This window comes from Mobula hypostoma, chromosome 6 (genome assembly GCF_963921235.1).
Source record: "Mobula hypostoma chromosome 6, sMobHyp1.1, whole genome shotgun sequence".
NCBI lineage: Eukaryota > Metazoa > Chordata > Chondrichthyes > Myliobatiformes > Myliobatidae > Mobula > Mobula hypostoma.
Window position 1 is genome coordinate 38601123 of NC_086102.1, and position 15766 is coordinate 38616888.

The window sequence follows — 15766 nt, forward strand, 5'->3', positions numbered from 1 at the left end:
TCCACGTGAAAAATAAACCAGGATTTCCCCAACCCGGGGTCCACAGACCCCTCAGTTAATGGTCAGGGTCCATGGTATTACGTGCCCAAGGAGATCTGTTTTTTTTTTGTGAGAATGATGTAATGGTCTTTTGGAGGTCACCTGATGTGATTTTCCCGCCGATGTGAGGTCACGTGATGACATGTGCCCCGTGACTATATAAGGGTCGACCCAGGTGATGCAGTTGGTTTTTGAGTTTGTAAATTTCCAGGTAGAACGTGCTGTATCTCCGTTTCTGTTGTGTGTTTGTTTTTGGTGATGCAGTTTCATTTTTAAAACAGTTGTGCATTCTGTTGCAAGATACCATTATTATTTGGACTGGAAATTTTTGCTAGATATGTTGATTTACTCAATTCCAACATTCAAAGGGACAGTGAAGAATTCATCAAAGTGCAGGATTGAAGGATGGAGAGAAGTCGGCATCATCTGGCAGTTTAATAAAGGATCGACCTTATTGAGTCTTCGTTGGAGTAGCAACCTGCATCGAGATAACTCTTGCCAAAAGACAAATGAGTTCACGCACAGGTGTGCTCTCTCCCTCTGAAGGAATTTAAGGTCAGTCAATTTAAACTGTTTATTTTCCACATCATGAATCCTGTGGACAGAACCAGCAGTGAAGTTGCGTCTGTGAAGAAATCCTTCTCCAGAGAAGTCTCTCTCAATTGAACATGTCAATCTGTTGGACTTTTGAAGTTATCGCTTTAAGAAATATATCTGACTGTATTGCTTTAAGAACTGTTTACGCATTTAACGCTGTAAGAACCAGAGCCGAGTGGCGAGTTGGTGAACGGCTGCATATCTGTTAACTTCCGGTTAAAGCTTTTGTTTGTTTTTTTTCCCTTATCATTTACTGGTGTTTAATAAAGGTTTGGTTATTTTTATATAATCTGTCTCGATTGATATTCACTGTTGCCGGTTACGTAACAATGGCACGTAAAAGATTGGGATAGAAACTTATTTTGATGAAAGGACGTTGTCCAAAAACAATAAATCTACAGATGCTTCCCCACCAATTTCCAGCATTTTATGATTTTATTGCACATAAAATTAGATCGGGCATATTTCAGAATGCAAAAATTAAGGATGCTGAAACAGGGCAAAATTCAATTAATTAGGATTTTAAGGTCACATAGAATTTATCGTCTGAAAATGTTGTCCTTAAAAGTTATCTTAACATGAAGATAGAATCCAATCAGAAAATAAAGATTTTTTTTCTTAAAATCTGAAACTGTCATATCTAGCACTACCGAGAGCATGGTAGTAGGAATAATTAGCCCAACATTAGCACAACATAACAACTGGAATAGGAGTGAAAAGGTTTAAACTAATGATCTGGTGCCACAAGTACAAATTACACCATGCCAGCTGTGAAATGCAAGTTGAATTAATTAACTAAATAGGGAAGCAAAGATCAGTTAGGATACCCAGTTTGCCGTCAATATCCACCTGTTTCACTATGATCTTTTAGAAAATGAACCTCAGCAAGCCAGTCACAAACAAGAAGAAATCTGCAGATGCTGGAAATCCAAGCAACACACAAAAAATGCTGGAGGAACTCATCAGGCCAGGCAGCATTTATTGAAAAGAATATCGTTGATGTTTTGAGCCGAAACCCTTCAATAGGTAAGAGAGGGAAATGGGAATGGAGATGGTGAAGGGGGGAGGGGCATTACTGGAAGTTCAAGAAATGGATGTTCATGCCATCAGGTTGGAGGCTACCCAGATAGAATATCAGGTGTTGTTCCTCCAACCTGAGGGTGGCCTCATTGTGACAGCAGAGTAGGCCATGGACTGACATGTTGGAATTGGAATGGGTGGCCACTGCAAACCCCACTTTTTCTGGCAGACGGAACATAGGTGCTCAGCGAAGCGGTCTCCAAATCTATGTCAGGCCTCACCGATATACAGGAGGCCACACTGGGAGAACCAGATACAGTAGACATCCCTAAAAGACTCACAAGTGAAGTGTTGCCTTACCTGGAAGGACTCTTTGGGGCCTTGAATGGTAGAAAGGAAGGAGGTGTAGGGGCAGTTGTAGCACTTGTTCCACTTGCAAGGATAAATGCCAGGAGGGAGATCAGTGGGTGTTCCACTTGCAAGGACAAATGCCAGGAGGGAGATCAGTGGGGAGCAATGAATGGACAAGAGAGTCGCATAGGGAGCAATCCCTGTGGAAAGCAGAAAGTGTGGGGGAAGGGAAGGATGTGCTTGGTGGGAGATCCCAATGGAGATAGCGGAAGTTATGGAGAATTATGTGCTAAACCTGGAGGCTGGTAGGATGGTAGATGAGGACAAGAGGAACCCTATCCCTGGTGGGGTGGCAGGAAGCTGGGGTGAGGGCAGACATGTGTGAAATGGAAGAGATGTAGTTGAGGGCAGCGTTGATACTGGAGGAAGGAAAGCCCCTATCTTTGAAGGAGGAGAACATCTCCTTAGTTCTGGAATGAAAAGCCTCTTCCTGAGAACAGATGCAGCAGACATAGAGGAATTGAGAGAAGGGGATGGTGTTTTTGCAAGTAACAGGGTGGGAAGAGGTATAGTCCACATAGCTGTGAGACTCTATGGGCTTATATTAGACATCAGTAGATAAGCTGTCTCCAGAGAGAGACAGAGAAATCAAGAAAGGGGAGAGAGGTGTCAGAAATGGACCAGATAAATCTGAGGGTACGATTAAAGCTGGAGGCAAAGTTGATGAAGTAGATGAGCTCTACATGAGTGCAGGAATCAGCACCAATGCAGTCGATGTAGCATAGGAAAAGTTGGGGATTGATACCAGTTAAGGCTTGGAACACAGACTGTTCCAAGTAGCTGACATAAAGGCAGGCATAGCTGGGACCCATACGAGTCACAGCTACACCTTTTATTTGAAGGAAGTGGGTGGAGCCAAAGGAGAAATTATTGAGCGTGAGGACAAGTCCACCAGACAGAGGAGAGTGATGGTGGAGGGGAACTGGTAGAGTCTGGCGTGCAGAAAGAAACGGAGAGCTTTGAGGCCTTCCCGGTGAGGGTTGGAGGTCTACAGGGACTGGACATCCGTAGTGAAAATAAGATGATGGGGACCAAGCAACTTGAAATCACTGAAAAGATCCAGAGCACATGAAGTGTCACAGATGTAGGTAGGAAGGGATCGAACAGTGTCGAGGAATGCAGACACAAAGTTCAGTGGGGGCAGGAAGAAGCAGAAACAATGAGTCTACCTGGACAAGCGGGTTTGTGGATCCTGGGTAGGAGGTAGAAATGGGAATTGCAGTGCAGTTAGTTAACTAACTACAGGTCTGAGTTGAACAATAAATGTATCAGAAGCCATATTTGGTAAGTAAAAATAATGAATTAGCAAAACATCCTGAGTCTCATGGACAGTAGTTCAATCACTACACTGAGAATTCAAGATTTCCTAGGTAGAATATATACCTGGTTTGGAGTATGGAGGAAAAACTGTTGGATAAGGTGATTATGAATAGAGATTGAGGAATATATCATCCAGATTCTGCCCTGAAATAAATAATCTGTTATCATTGAACATAACGTACAATTCAATCACAGATTGGGGGTAAAACTGGCACATTTCTTTGTCCATCCCTAAATGTCCTGGAATAGAATCACTTGCTAGGAGCCTAAAACAGAACAACAGATCCGTAAAGGACAGCAGGTCTCTTCCCCTAGAAGGTCAAAAGTGTACCCTTATATTAATGTTCACTGATAGTTATTTTATATTCCAGATTTATCTGATTAACTCTGCTTAAATTCCCCAGTTGCCTTGGGGCATTTGAACGCATGTCAGATTGGATTGCCAAGCAACAACTAAGAAGCAGAAATTCAGTATATACTTAGTCCGACATTATCACATATGGCCTAATATTCAATAACCTTTGTAAATACAGTATTAAGTTGACTTTCTTTTTTCCAAAACTATCAAACTAACACAAAACATGAATACTTAAAGATTAAACAGTATATTTGAAGACAAAGCTCAAACAACATTTAATCTAAAGATCTAAAGGTCAAGTTTGGAGTGCCTGCAGTCACATCATCGGAATCGTTTGATTCTATTGCAGCCTTAATCAAGATTTACTTTACCAATTATTTCCTCTTTTTTCATCATGTGGTGTAAACAAAGGCCTTCAGCATATTGACACATGAATGAAAGCCAAATGGCATCAATATGTAATAAATCAGTTTATGAATGAATCATAATTTATAATCATAGTTTATAATTTGACTAACTGCTTTTCTTTTGACAATATAATTGCCATCATACAGTTGAGCATTCTGAGATTTGTCTTGAATGCAAGTATTTCAATGCAAAGGCTTTAGCAGGAACATGCACATGGAATATGCTTAAGAAGTACCCACAGAAACAAATTAAAATGTATAAAAATGAATTAGTGATGGTTGAGCTTATAAGATTTTATGAACTATTTCCCATCCCTTTCACCATTGAAAGCTATGCTAGAAAGAGCACAAATCAAAAAATACCACTACAATGAAGAAAGGCTGGGAACCCCAACAAAGATTCTACAAAATCATTCAAATTAGAGAATGTCAGAAATCAGAACTTAGAATATTTTGAGTTGATGGGAATGTAGGGAAAATAAAATGGAATTTCTGTAGGATATTTATATCTAAAGTTTGTTGGTCAGTGAAGAAACAGTGGACCAAAGATGTGTCTCTCAACTCTATAAATATATTTGTTAAAATTTATCCAGAGCAAGGACAGCAATTATTCCAAAGCCCAGATGTTAATTCATAGTGTGAATTCAGTGTAAGGAATAATGTTGTAAGCATTTGATTGTCTGGCTAATCTACAATTTGGGTCATCCTAAATCTCAATCCTCACTTTCATTTAAAATGGTCATCCCAAGAGATATCAGTAGCCAGCAGGTAGATGAGGACGGAAGCTGGTGGAAGAACATTCCTCAATGGTCAAGTGCATACATTGGATTGAGGTTGGAACATACAGGGCTGGGGTAAGTGTAATGAGTTTCTGGTAGCAATGTCAGTCAAAGGGTGATCAAAAGCATCTGCTCATTTTAGACCATAATCCAGATATTTAAATATTTTCCTTTCTTGACCCTCTTCTTAACAATATTTTCTGGCCAACCCATCATGTGCATGATTTACACAACTGCTTATTAAGTTTGTATTGTATCAAGGTTCAGCTTCTTCTGCATGTGGTTAGAATTCCCAAAATACCAGAAACGTACCAACTAGATGGACATCTGGTATACTTGCAGCACAGAATTCCACATTATTGTAACACTGCCTCTTCTCACTGTCAAGCCACAAGGGGTTAATCGCATGTCACAGAGAGAGAAACATTAACCTAACTTGATGAACTTGTTTCTCTACTATTCTTAATTCTATGAAATACACTTCCATAATCAATCTTATAAAATATCAGAGGGATATGACCACAAGAACATAGGAGTAGGAGGTAAACTATTTGGTCCCTCAAGTTTGTCTTACCATTTAAGATGATTATGGTTCATTTATGCTGGCCAATACTGTGCCTGTTAACCAATGCCCTCAACTCCTCAATCTTCCAAATATTTATCTAACTATCTCCACCTCAAATCTATCTAATGATCCGGCCCTCAGGGACAGAAAGAATTTCTACGTGTGTAAATTTAAATGATCCAACCCTTATTTTGTAGCCATGTTCCCATGTTCATAACCTTTTATCAGTGGCAGTTTTTAAAATGCATAATTTAAAAAATGTATAATTTTTAAATGTATAATTACAGGCCAATGACATTAAAGTATACAAATAATAAAAGCTTTTCACATTCTAAGTGCTCCAAGTTTAAGAAAGAGTTAATATCTAGTCTATTGCTCTTAAAGGGTTAACAGAAACTTAGAGTTTCATTTGAAACTCAAATGGAGTAGAAAAAAAACAACCTGTCATTGCACAATCCACCAAATGACCGCCTCCAACTGCTTGCATTACAACTAGTTAACAATTACCTGCAATAAATACTTGAGATTGTTTTTATGCAGAATCCTACAAAAGTAGATGTGATGTTTATCCAATCACATTTCCTGGACGTTATATAAATTGTATTAAAATAAAGACTCATTTAATTAAAGCATTGTAACCAACAATTTAATTAGAAAATCTTATAAATTCACTAATCTATATGTAAAAAGTGTGCAATGGTCTTATAAGTGACAGCAGGAATGAAGACAGAATACAAAGGACATGGATCTACACGTGTTAGTATTCCTTCTTACATTGAGAAAATTGTATTTAAGGATTCTAATATGGTTAGGATTGTTTAGACCCAGTTCTGAAGTTCACTTTCCAGTGTTACAATGGATTTTAGCAAATTAGAGACAATAAAGATGGAAGCTCCAAAGATGGAAGTTTCCAATATTTGCCACCAATACCCAGTCCAGAAAGTAGATGAATACTTCAGACATCAGATGAGTTGGGGTCAAACTTATTATTTGAAGACTTCACAGTTCATTTGCTTATTTTAACATTTGGAAGCAAAATGTACAGTATTCATGACAAGCATTGTGAGCATGCTATGTTGCTTCTGGAATGTAAGGTGATACTTGCAGGCTGCCCCCAGCACATTCTTGGGTACACTGGTTGCTAATACAAATGACACATTTTACTGTATGATAACATGTACACATGATAAATAAATCTGAATCTGATGAATCATAGAAGAAATGCAATTGCAAAGTTTTTGTAGTAAAAAGATTTGTTGCAGCTACATAAAAAGAAAATGATTTATACTCATGGAACTACTGTTATTATCTTTCTACCTTCTACTAGAAAGATCAATCTTTCTACTGCAACAGCATGGTTCATGTGGCTGTAATATTTAGCAGTGCAGTAATTGAATTGGGAGTACTTACTCCAGATAGTTTGAACCCCATATTAAGGCCACTCGGTGCAATGAACTAGAATTGATTAGAGAGCTTAAGGTAAAGGAGCCCTTAGGTGCTATTGATCATAATATGATACAGTTCAGCCTGCAATTTGAGATGGAGAAGCTAAAGTCAGATGTATCGATAATACAGTGAAGTAAAAGGAATTACGGAGGCATGAGAGAAGCGCAAGCCAAAATTGATTAGAAGGGAACACTAACAGGGACGAAGGCAGAGCGGCAATGCCTGAAATTTCTGGGAGCAATTTGCAGGATAGATACATCCAAACGAGAAGAAATATTCTAAAGGCACCATGGTGCAACTGTGACTAGCAAGAGAAGTCAAAGATAACAAAAGCCAAAGAGAGGGCATATGATAGAGCAAAAAGTCGTGGGAAGTTAGAGGGTTGGGAAGCTTTTAAAAACCAACACAAAGCAACTAAAAATGTCATAAAGGAGGAAAGGGTGGAATATGAAGGTTAAGCTAGCCAATAATATCAAGTTTCTTCAGATTTCCAAAGTATAAAAGAGAGGTAAGGGTAGATATCAGACCACGGGGAAATGATAACTGGAGAGGAAGTAATGGGGTCAAGGAAACAGAAACTGAATAAGTATTTTAAATCCATCTTCACTGTGGAAGACAGTAGCAATATGCCTGAAGTTCAAGAGAGTTGGAAGCAGAAGTGTGTGAAGTTGCCATTACTAAAGAAGAGGTGCTTGGGAAATTGAAAGGGCAGAAGGTTGATAAATCACCTGAACTAGATGATATACACCACAGGGTTCTGAAGGAGGTGGCTGAAAAGATTATGGAGACACTAGTAATGATCTTTCAAGAATCAATGGATTCTGGCATCATTCTGGAAGTATGGAAAATTGCAAATGTCACTCCACTCTTCAAGAATGAAGAGAAGCAGAAGAAAGGAAATTATAGGCTAGACCTCAGTGGTTGCGAAGATGTTGGCGTTGAGAATGTGGTTCTGCGATACTTGGAGGCACATGATAAAACAGGCCAAAGTCAGCACGGTTTCCTTAAGGGAAAATCTTGCTTGACAAATCTGTTGGAAATCTTTAAAGAAATAATAAGCAGGATAGTCAAAGAAGAATCAGTGGATGTTGTGCACTTGGATTTACCGAAAGCCTTTGACAAGGTGCCACATGAGGCTGCTTACCAAATTAAGAGCCCACGGTATTACAGGAAAGCTACTAGCATGGATAGAGCATTGGGTATTGGCAGGAGGCAAAGAGTGGGAATAAAGGGAGTTTTTTCTGATTGGCTGCCAGTGACTAGTGGTGTTCCACAGGGATCTGCCTTGGGATCCCTTCTTTTTACGTTGTATGTCAATGATTTGGATGATAGAATTGATGGCTTTGTTGTGAAGTTTGCAGATGATTTGAAGATAGGTGGAGGAACAAGTAGTTTTGAGGAAGTAGAGGGGCTACAGAATGTCTTAGACAGATTAGCAGAATGCGTAAAGAAATGGAAGATGGAATACAGCATTGGGAAGTGTATGGACGTGCACTTTGGGAGAAGAATTAAAAGCATAGATTATTTTCTAAATGGAGAGAAAATTCAAAAATCTAAGGTGCAAAGGGAACTGGGAGTCCTGGTGGAGGATTCCCTAAAAGGTTAAGTTGCAGTTGAGTCAGTTGTCTGGAAGGCAATGTTAGCATTCATTTCGAGAGGGCTAGAATACAAAAACAAGGATTTAATATTGAGCCTTTACAAGGCCTCACTTAGAGTATTGTGAACAGTTTTAGGTCCCCTATCTAAGAAGGGATGGCTGACATTGGAGAGGGTTCAAAGGAGCTTCACGAAAATGATCATATGAGGAGTGTTTGATGGCTCTGGGCCTGTATTCACTGGAATTGGGATGAATGAGGCAGAACCTCATTGAAACCTATTGAATGTTAATAGACCTTGATAAAAGTGGATGTGTAGAGGATGTTTCCTATGGTGGAGGAATCCAAGATGAGATGCCACAGCCTCAGAATAGAAAGATGTCCATTTAGAATGGAGATGAGGAGGAATTTCTTTAGGCAGAGGGTGAAGAATCTGTGGAATTCGTTGCTACAGGCAGCTATGGAGGCCAAATGATTGGGTATATTTAAGGCAGAGGTTGTTAGATTCTTGATTAGTCACGGCATGAAGGGATACAGGGAGAAGGCAGGAGATTGGGGCTGAGAGGGAAACGGATCATCCATGACGAAATTGCAGAGTAGACATGATGGGTCTAATAGCCTAATTAATCATATAACCATATAACAATTACAGCATGGAAACAGGCCATCTTGGCCCTTCTAGGCCATACCGAACTCTTACCCTATCCTATTCCCACCGACCTCCACTCAGCCCATAACCCTCCATTCCTTTCCTATCCATATATCTATCCAATTTAACTTTAAACGACAACATAGAACCTGCCTCAACCACTTCTGCTGGAAGCTCATTCCACACAGCTACCACTCTCCGAGTAAATTTACTAATAAAAAAATTAATAATAAAAAATAAATAAACTACAATTACATGCAAAGAAGAAAGGCAATAAGGATTGAACCAATAGGACCAGCCTATCCACTCTGTCAAGACCCTGCCATCATTTTATTTATTTTCATCAGATCTCCTTTCAGCCTTTTCTTTCCATAGAAGCTCCAGCTTCTCCAATCTATCCTCACAAGTTTAGTTTGTCACCTCATCAACTACTGACATACCTGCAAATCTCCTCTAGACCATCTCCACATCTTTCAAAAATAATAAAGCATTAGCATTGAACACAGTACGCCACTGAGGCCAGACAAGTGTTTTAAGTCACTTCATGCTTTTAAACTCCATGCCTCTGTTGATGAAGCAATAAACAATGCATATTTCATCTTATTAACCGCTTTCTCAACTTGCCAGTGGTCCCCCACAGGAAGGTAAATTTACAGTAGCCAAATAACCTAACAACCAACATATTTTTGAGAGGTGGGTCAAAATTTGAACATCTGGGGGAAATCCATGTGATCACAGGGGTTTTGCGTACTGCACACAGACAGCAGCAGAGGTCTTTATTGAACCCAGGCTGCTGGAGTCAACAATAAGGTTTAATATCACTGGCATTTGTCGTGACATTTGTTGTTTTGCAGCAGAAATAAAAACTAAAAATTACATTAAGTACATGTAAAAATAAGTTAACTAAGTCGTGCAAAAGTAAAAAAAACCAAGGAATGTTAATGGGTTCATTGTCCATTCAGTGCCATTCCATTGATGCTTTTGTCCCTGCCTCTGAACAGAAATTACCCTAATCCAAAATCACATTTGCTCTGTAATACAGTACACCTCATTTGACTCCTTAATCACTCAGTAGTCTTTCATAGTATCTCTTGTATCCTTTCATAGTATCATGCTCCAGTGCTGCTTTCCCAATATTTTATCTGATTGGGGCTGTGCCAGCTCGGTTCAGCTTTTGCCTCTTAAGTTCCTGTATCAATGACGGTTCCTCTAACCATTAAAATGTTTTAAGTCTATAACTACCCAATTATGTACCTTTGTCCATTCTGCAGACTTTTAATTGGTCATATTATTTGATGCTATAGAATCAATCTTTTTCTAGCTCCTTGATCATCTGCTGGAGACAAATTAATATAACAATCAAAGCAACATTCCCATCTAATACTCAGGAAATAGTGAACTGGCAGGAGTAAATACAAGAGGTTCTGCAGATGTTGGAAATCCAGAGCAACAAACAACAAAATCCTGGAAGAACTAAAGATCAGGCAACATCAGTGGACAGGAATAAACAGTTGACATTTTTGGCTGAGACCCTTCATCAGGACTGGAAAGGAAGGGGGAAGAAGCCAGAAAAAGGTGGGAGAAGGGGAAGAAGTATAAACTGGCAAATGATAAGTGGAACCAGGAAAGGGGAAGGTCAGTGGGTGCGTGAGAGGCGATGAAGTGAGAAGCTGGGATGTGATAAATGGAAGAGGTAAAGAGCTGAAGAAGGAACCCTATTAGAGAGGAGAGTGAACCATGGTAGAAAAAGGAAGGAGGATGGACACCAGACAGAGGTGATGGGCAGATGAGAAGGGGTAAGAGGAAAGCCAGAATGTGTAATGAAAAAGAGAGAAGGGGAAGTGGAAAAATTACCAGAAGTTAGAGAAATCAATGTTCATGCCATCAGGTTAAAGACTACTCAGATAGAATATGAGGAATAGACATAAATTCTGGAGGAACTCAGCAAGCCAGGCAGTTTATGGAAAAAATGCTTCGGACTGAGACCCTTCGTCAGGACTGGAAAAAAAGGTGAGGAGTCAGAACAAGAAGGTGGGGGAGGGGTGGAAGAAACACAAGGTGACAGGTGAAACCAGGAAGTGGGAGGAGTGAAGTAAAGATTTGGGAAGTTGATTGGTGAAAGAGTTATAGCGCTGTAGAAGGGGTAATCTGATAGGTGAGGACAGAAGGCCATGGAAGAAAGAAAAGGGGAGGAGCACTAGAGGGAGGTGATAGGCAGGTAAGAAGAAGAAGTGAGACAGGGAAACAGGAATGGAGAATGCTGAAGGAGAGGTGGGTGGGCATTACCGGAAGTTTGAGAAATCAATGTTCATGAACTATGAGGCTGGTGGCAGTGGATGGGACAATGGCTGCTGCTCTGGTCTTCTGCCTGCTCTGGATCTCTTCATTGCTAACTACTGATAGGACCACAGTGATGATGCCTTATCTAGAAGGACTGTTTTTGGGCCCTGAATGGTGGCAAGGCTGGACATGTAGATGTAGGTGCAGCACTTGTCCCGCTTGCAGAAATAAGTGCCAGGAGTGAGATCAATGGAGAGAGACAAGTAGACAAGGGAGTTACATAAAAAGCAAACCCTGTGGAAAGCAGAGAGTAAGTGGGAGGAGAGATGTGTTTAGTCATAGAAATCATTGTCGATGGCAAAAGTTCTGGTGAATGATGTTATGGATGAAGAGGCTGAGTGGTAGGCAAGGACAAAATGTACTCTACCTCTGTAAATGCGGTACAAAAATGAGGTGAGGGTAGAATGTCTACAAAATGGAGGAGATGTGGGTGAGGGTAGCATCAATAGTGGAGGACGAGAAATCATGTTCTTTGAGGGAGGACTTCTCAAATGTACTGACAGATGCAGTGGCGACAGAGGAACTGAGAAAGGGGAGTAAGCATTTTTACAGATAACATGGTGGGAAGAGGTATAGTCAAAATAGACACAAGTTTAAGTAGGTTTACAAAAGATTAACAAGCAGTCTGTCTCCAGAGATGGAGACAGAGAGAAGGGGATGGAGGTGTCAGAGATGGGTCAGGTAAATTTGAGGGCAGGGTGGAAGTTGGAGACCATGTCGATGAAATTGATGAGCTCAGCATGGGTACAGGAAGCAACATCAATGCAGTCATTGATTTAGCATAGAAAGATGGCTGTGCCTCGTGTTTGGAGAAAGTAGGAGGAGCCGAAAGAAAAAGTTGATGAGAGTGAAGGCCAGTTCCACGTGGTGGTGGAGGGGAACTGGTTAGATCTGTTGTCTAGAAAGAAATTGAAAGCTTTAAGGCCTTCCCTGCTGGAGGATAGAAGTGTATAGGGACTGGAGGACTGGACATCCACAGCGAAAATGAGGTGACCAGGGCCAGAGAACTAAAAAGTGATTAAAGAGATCGAAAGCATGCACAGTGTCGCAGATTTAGGAAGGAAGGCCAAGGGGGACCAAATGGAGTCAAGTTATGCAGAAGTACCATTTACCAGATGAGATTGTAAACCAAAACATTAGGATGATGCAACATAGCCATGACTATTTTAAAGAGCAAGGGAGGTTCCAAGTCAACATTGTGACCCAACTCTATCTGATCTACTTTGTGTGATGTTGAAACTCTCCCAATTATACCTTTGTCACCTACAGAGATCATTTGGATTGCTTCCTAAGATTAATCCTGCAACACTTAAATTTATAAAAAAAATGTTCTTCTCATTCTATGCACTATTCTTTTCATGTGTCGGTCCGCCTCCAGAACCACAAACTCTAAACTCTACTAATAACTTCTATAAACCTACTGGCTCTCACAGCTATCTTGATGATACCTCTTCCTGCCCTGTCACTTGTCCTAAATGAATGTCTTCCATTCAAATTCACAATGGAAACAGACTGTATAGTTGGAGAATTCACTGAAGGGGCAGGTGAAAGTCTAATACAGGTCTCCAGACATAGAGCGATTACTCGTTGCTCTTGAAGGCTTAGAAGTGGATAAGTACCCAGGCCAGATGAGATTTATCCCAGGCTGCTATGGGAGGATTGATAAGCCTTCTCTAGACACAAGAGAGCAACCAAATTACTCCAGTACAGCAAATGTGGTTCCCCTTTACAAAGAAAGAAGCAGGGAAATGTCTAGTATCCCTGGAGTAGAGGATGTTAAGAAAGAGGTGCAAGTTATGAGGGGTATAAGCATGGTAGACTGCAAGGAACATTTCTGCATATCAGAGAGAAAAACTACAGGACATAGGATTGGGGTGAGGGGAAAGAAATTACAGGGGATAAAGGTACATTCTTAACCAAGAGAGAGGCAAATAGCTGGAATATACCATCTGTGAGAGTGGTTGAGGATGGGTCACTGAACAGTATTTAAGAAGTATCTAGATGAATACAGTACTTGAATCCTAAACAGGGCCACACATCTAGTGGTGGGAGAAGGGAACGATTAAGCATACCCATCGATCAGTTAGGAATTGTTGGGCCAAATGGCCTGTTTCCATGATGGTTCTCTATTTCAATAGGTCCACGCTTAACCATTTAGAATAGATGAAGCAAATATATTACTATGAGAATTTACATTAATCAAAGCATCAGAAAAATGGGATTTGATTACAAAGCTCATCTGCAACAAATTTCAAGCTGATATAGTTGATCTGCAGTCACACAGCACATTAAACGACTGCCATACATCCCTCTTATATATAATGCAATACCTCTTTAGCACCAGGATTTCTGGGATTGCATCCCAAGCACTAGAAGAAATACCACTAAATTTGCAATACATTCCTTTGAAACTATAAAACGTAGGATCAGAATTAGGACATTTGGCCCATCAAATCTGCTAAGCTATTCCATCATGGCTGATTTATTATCCCTCTCAACCACATTCTCCTAACTTCTCCCATAACCTTTGATGCCCTTACTAATCAAGAACCTATCAATCTCCACCTTTACTATATCCAATGACCTGCCCCCCCCCACAGCTGCCTGTAGCATAAATTCCACAGATTCACCACCTGATCTGACAAATGACAAGAGCTATGCTTTAAGTATGACAGGCCTTTACAAAATGATCCAATATAAGATTTAAGGGACTGAATGTGTCGTCGTTCTTATTTACTCAGTCTGAGATGAACAGAAACGAGAATGCTGTGTAGATTAACTTTCATCGCAAAGGAGCTTCATATAATTAAGCATTTAACATAGATAGTAGAGCTCCAAATAACAGTGACAACAATCAGATCTAGGATTGAATGGTCAAAAATAAACCAATAAACACTTTGGAGATAAGCCTGAGGACGATATCTTGCAAATTGACAATAGTTAGCTGTAAAGCAGTTTAAGAGTTATTAAGAGTCTGACCGGATCCACATCATAACAGGAAGCCAAATTCCAAGCAGAGACACCTCCTATTACTATGAAGGATTAAATAATTCCAAGAGAAAGAAAGTACGTTTGTTGTTGGGTATTTTTCGTTGAAGAGTTTTAAGATACTATGATGTAATCATACAGTTTTCGTAACATCGACAGACTATGCTTAATACTTTCGGCAGTTCTGCACATTAACTTCTTCATCAATTCTACTGAATAAACCAACAAAGTGATAAAACAAATTAGCGGCACAACACAGGTTCGTCGTGCGGCGTTGACCGGTAGTTGTAATCTTTCGTTTCGAGCGGTTCCCCTACCCGACCCCACTCTCCATCAACTTGGAACGGGCATTTACAATCAACTCATTTGAAAAAGTAAATGTTCATTCAAATCATGAAACTTCCCCAACAGAGAATGGCTGCCTGCCCATTAAAAGAAATCCATTGATTTCAACCAGGAACCTGGATCCATTTATCCACCTTGACCTCTGTCGCTAGGGGAACTTCATACGCTGGCAGGCGATGTGGAACACCTGATGCCTTGTTCTCCCAAAATGGGATCCATTCCCAATTCACCTGTTGCATGCTCCAATGCGCAGGCGTAAAACAAAGTACCTGCACCATCACAATGCTGAAAATACAGAACTCGGGCACGAACTCCGACCGCCCACGGCCCTTGCCTCACCTTCCGGAAGTGGTCTCCGCGCGCTAGCTGGCCCTTACCTGTCTGGCAAAGCGCGAGGACCATCCAACTCAGAAGCTTGCTCCCCGCCATTTTCTCCCAAACTACTCCCACCGATCTTCAACAAGCGGCTGTTTCACTTCCTGAAATTCATCGCCCAGGTGCTAGCCCTCTGGATGGTGGATCGCCGGAGCGACTGCGGCCGTTCCCCCACCGAGAACCGGTTCGCCAGGTTTGGCCGGCCGCCCCGCCCAGGGCTGTAACCGTCAACGCCCGCTGCCGCGCGCCAGGTAGGCCACGTGACCGCGGAGGCTCGTCCCCAGGCTCAGACTGAAGCTGAACCGGCCTCGCTGGGTGCACGGGCTGAGACATCCTCTATCTGCCGGTTCCCCAGGTACAGAAGCCGAGATCACCCACCACGTGTCCCACAGGTGCCGAATCGCCCCCACCTGCCTGTCCTTCAGGTGCAGGAACTGACACCCCCGACCTTCAGGAACAGGAGCTGAATCTCCTCCCCGTCCAACTATCATCCAGCTATAGGAGTCAAATTTCTCCCAGCCTGTCCATCCTC

At 41.1% G+C, this 15766-nt stretch overlaps 1 protein-coding gene across 1 annotated transcript in view; it reads right to left on the minus strand.

The window, feature by feature from the left end:
- Positions 1 to 15477, minus strand: part of LOC134347946 (immunoglobulin-like domain-containing receptor 1) — a 67631-nt gene extending 52154 nt beyond the window's left edge. Inside the window, exon 1 of the mRNA XM_063050615.1 lies at positions 15237 to 15477. Within this exon, the coding sequence (XP_062906685.1) occupies positions 15237 to 15288 (52 nt within the window). The 5' untranslated portion in view covers positions 15289 to 15477. The remainder of the gene's footprint in view (positions 1 to 15236) is intronic.
- Positions 15478 to 15766: the final 289 nt, after the last annotated feature.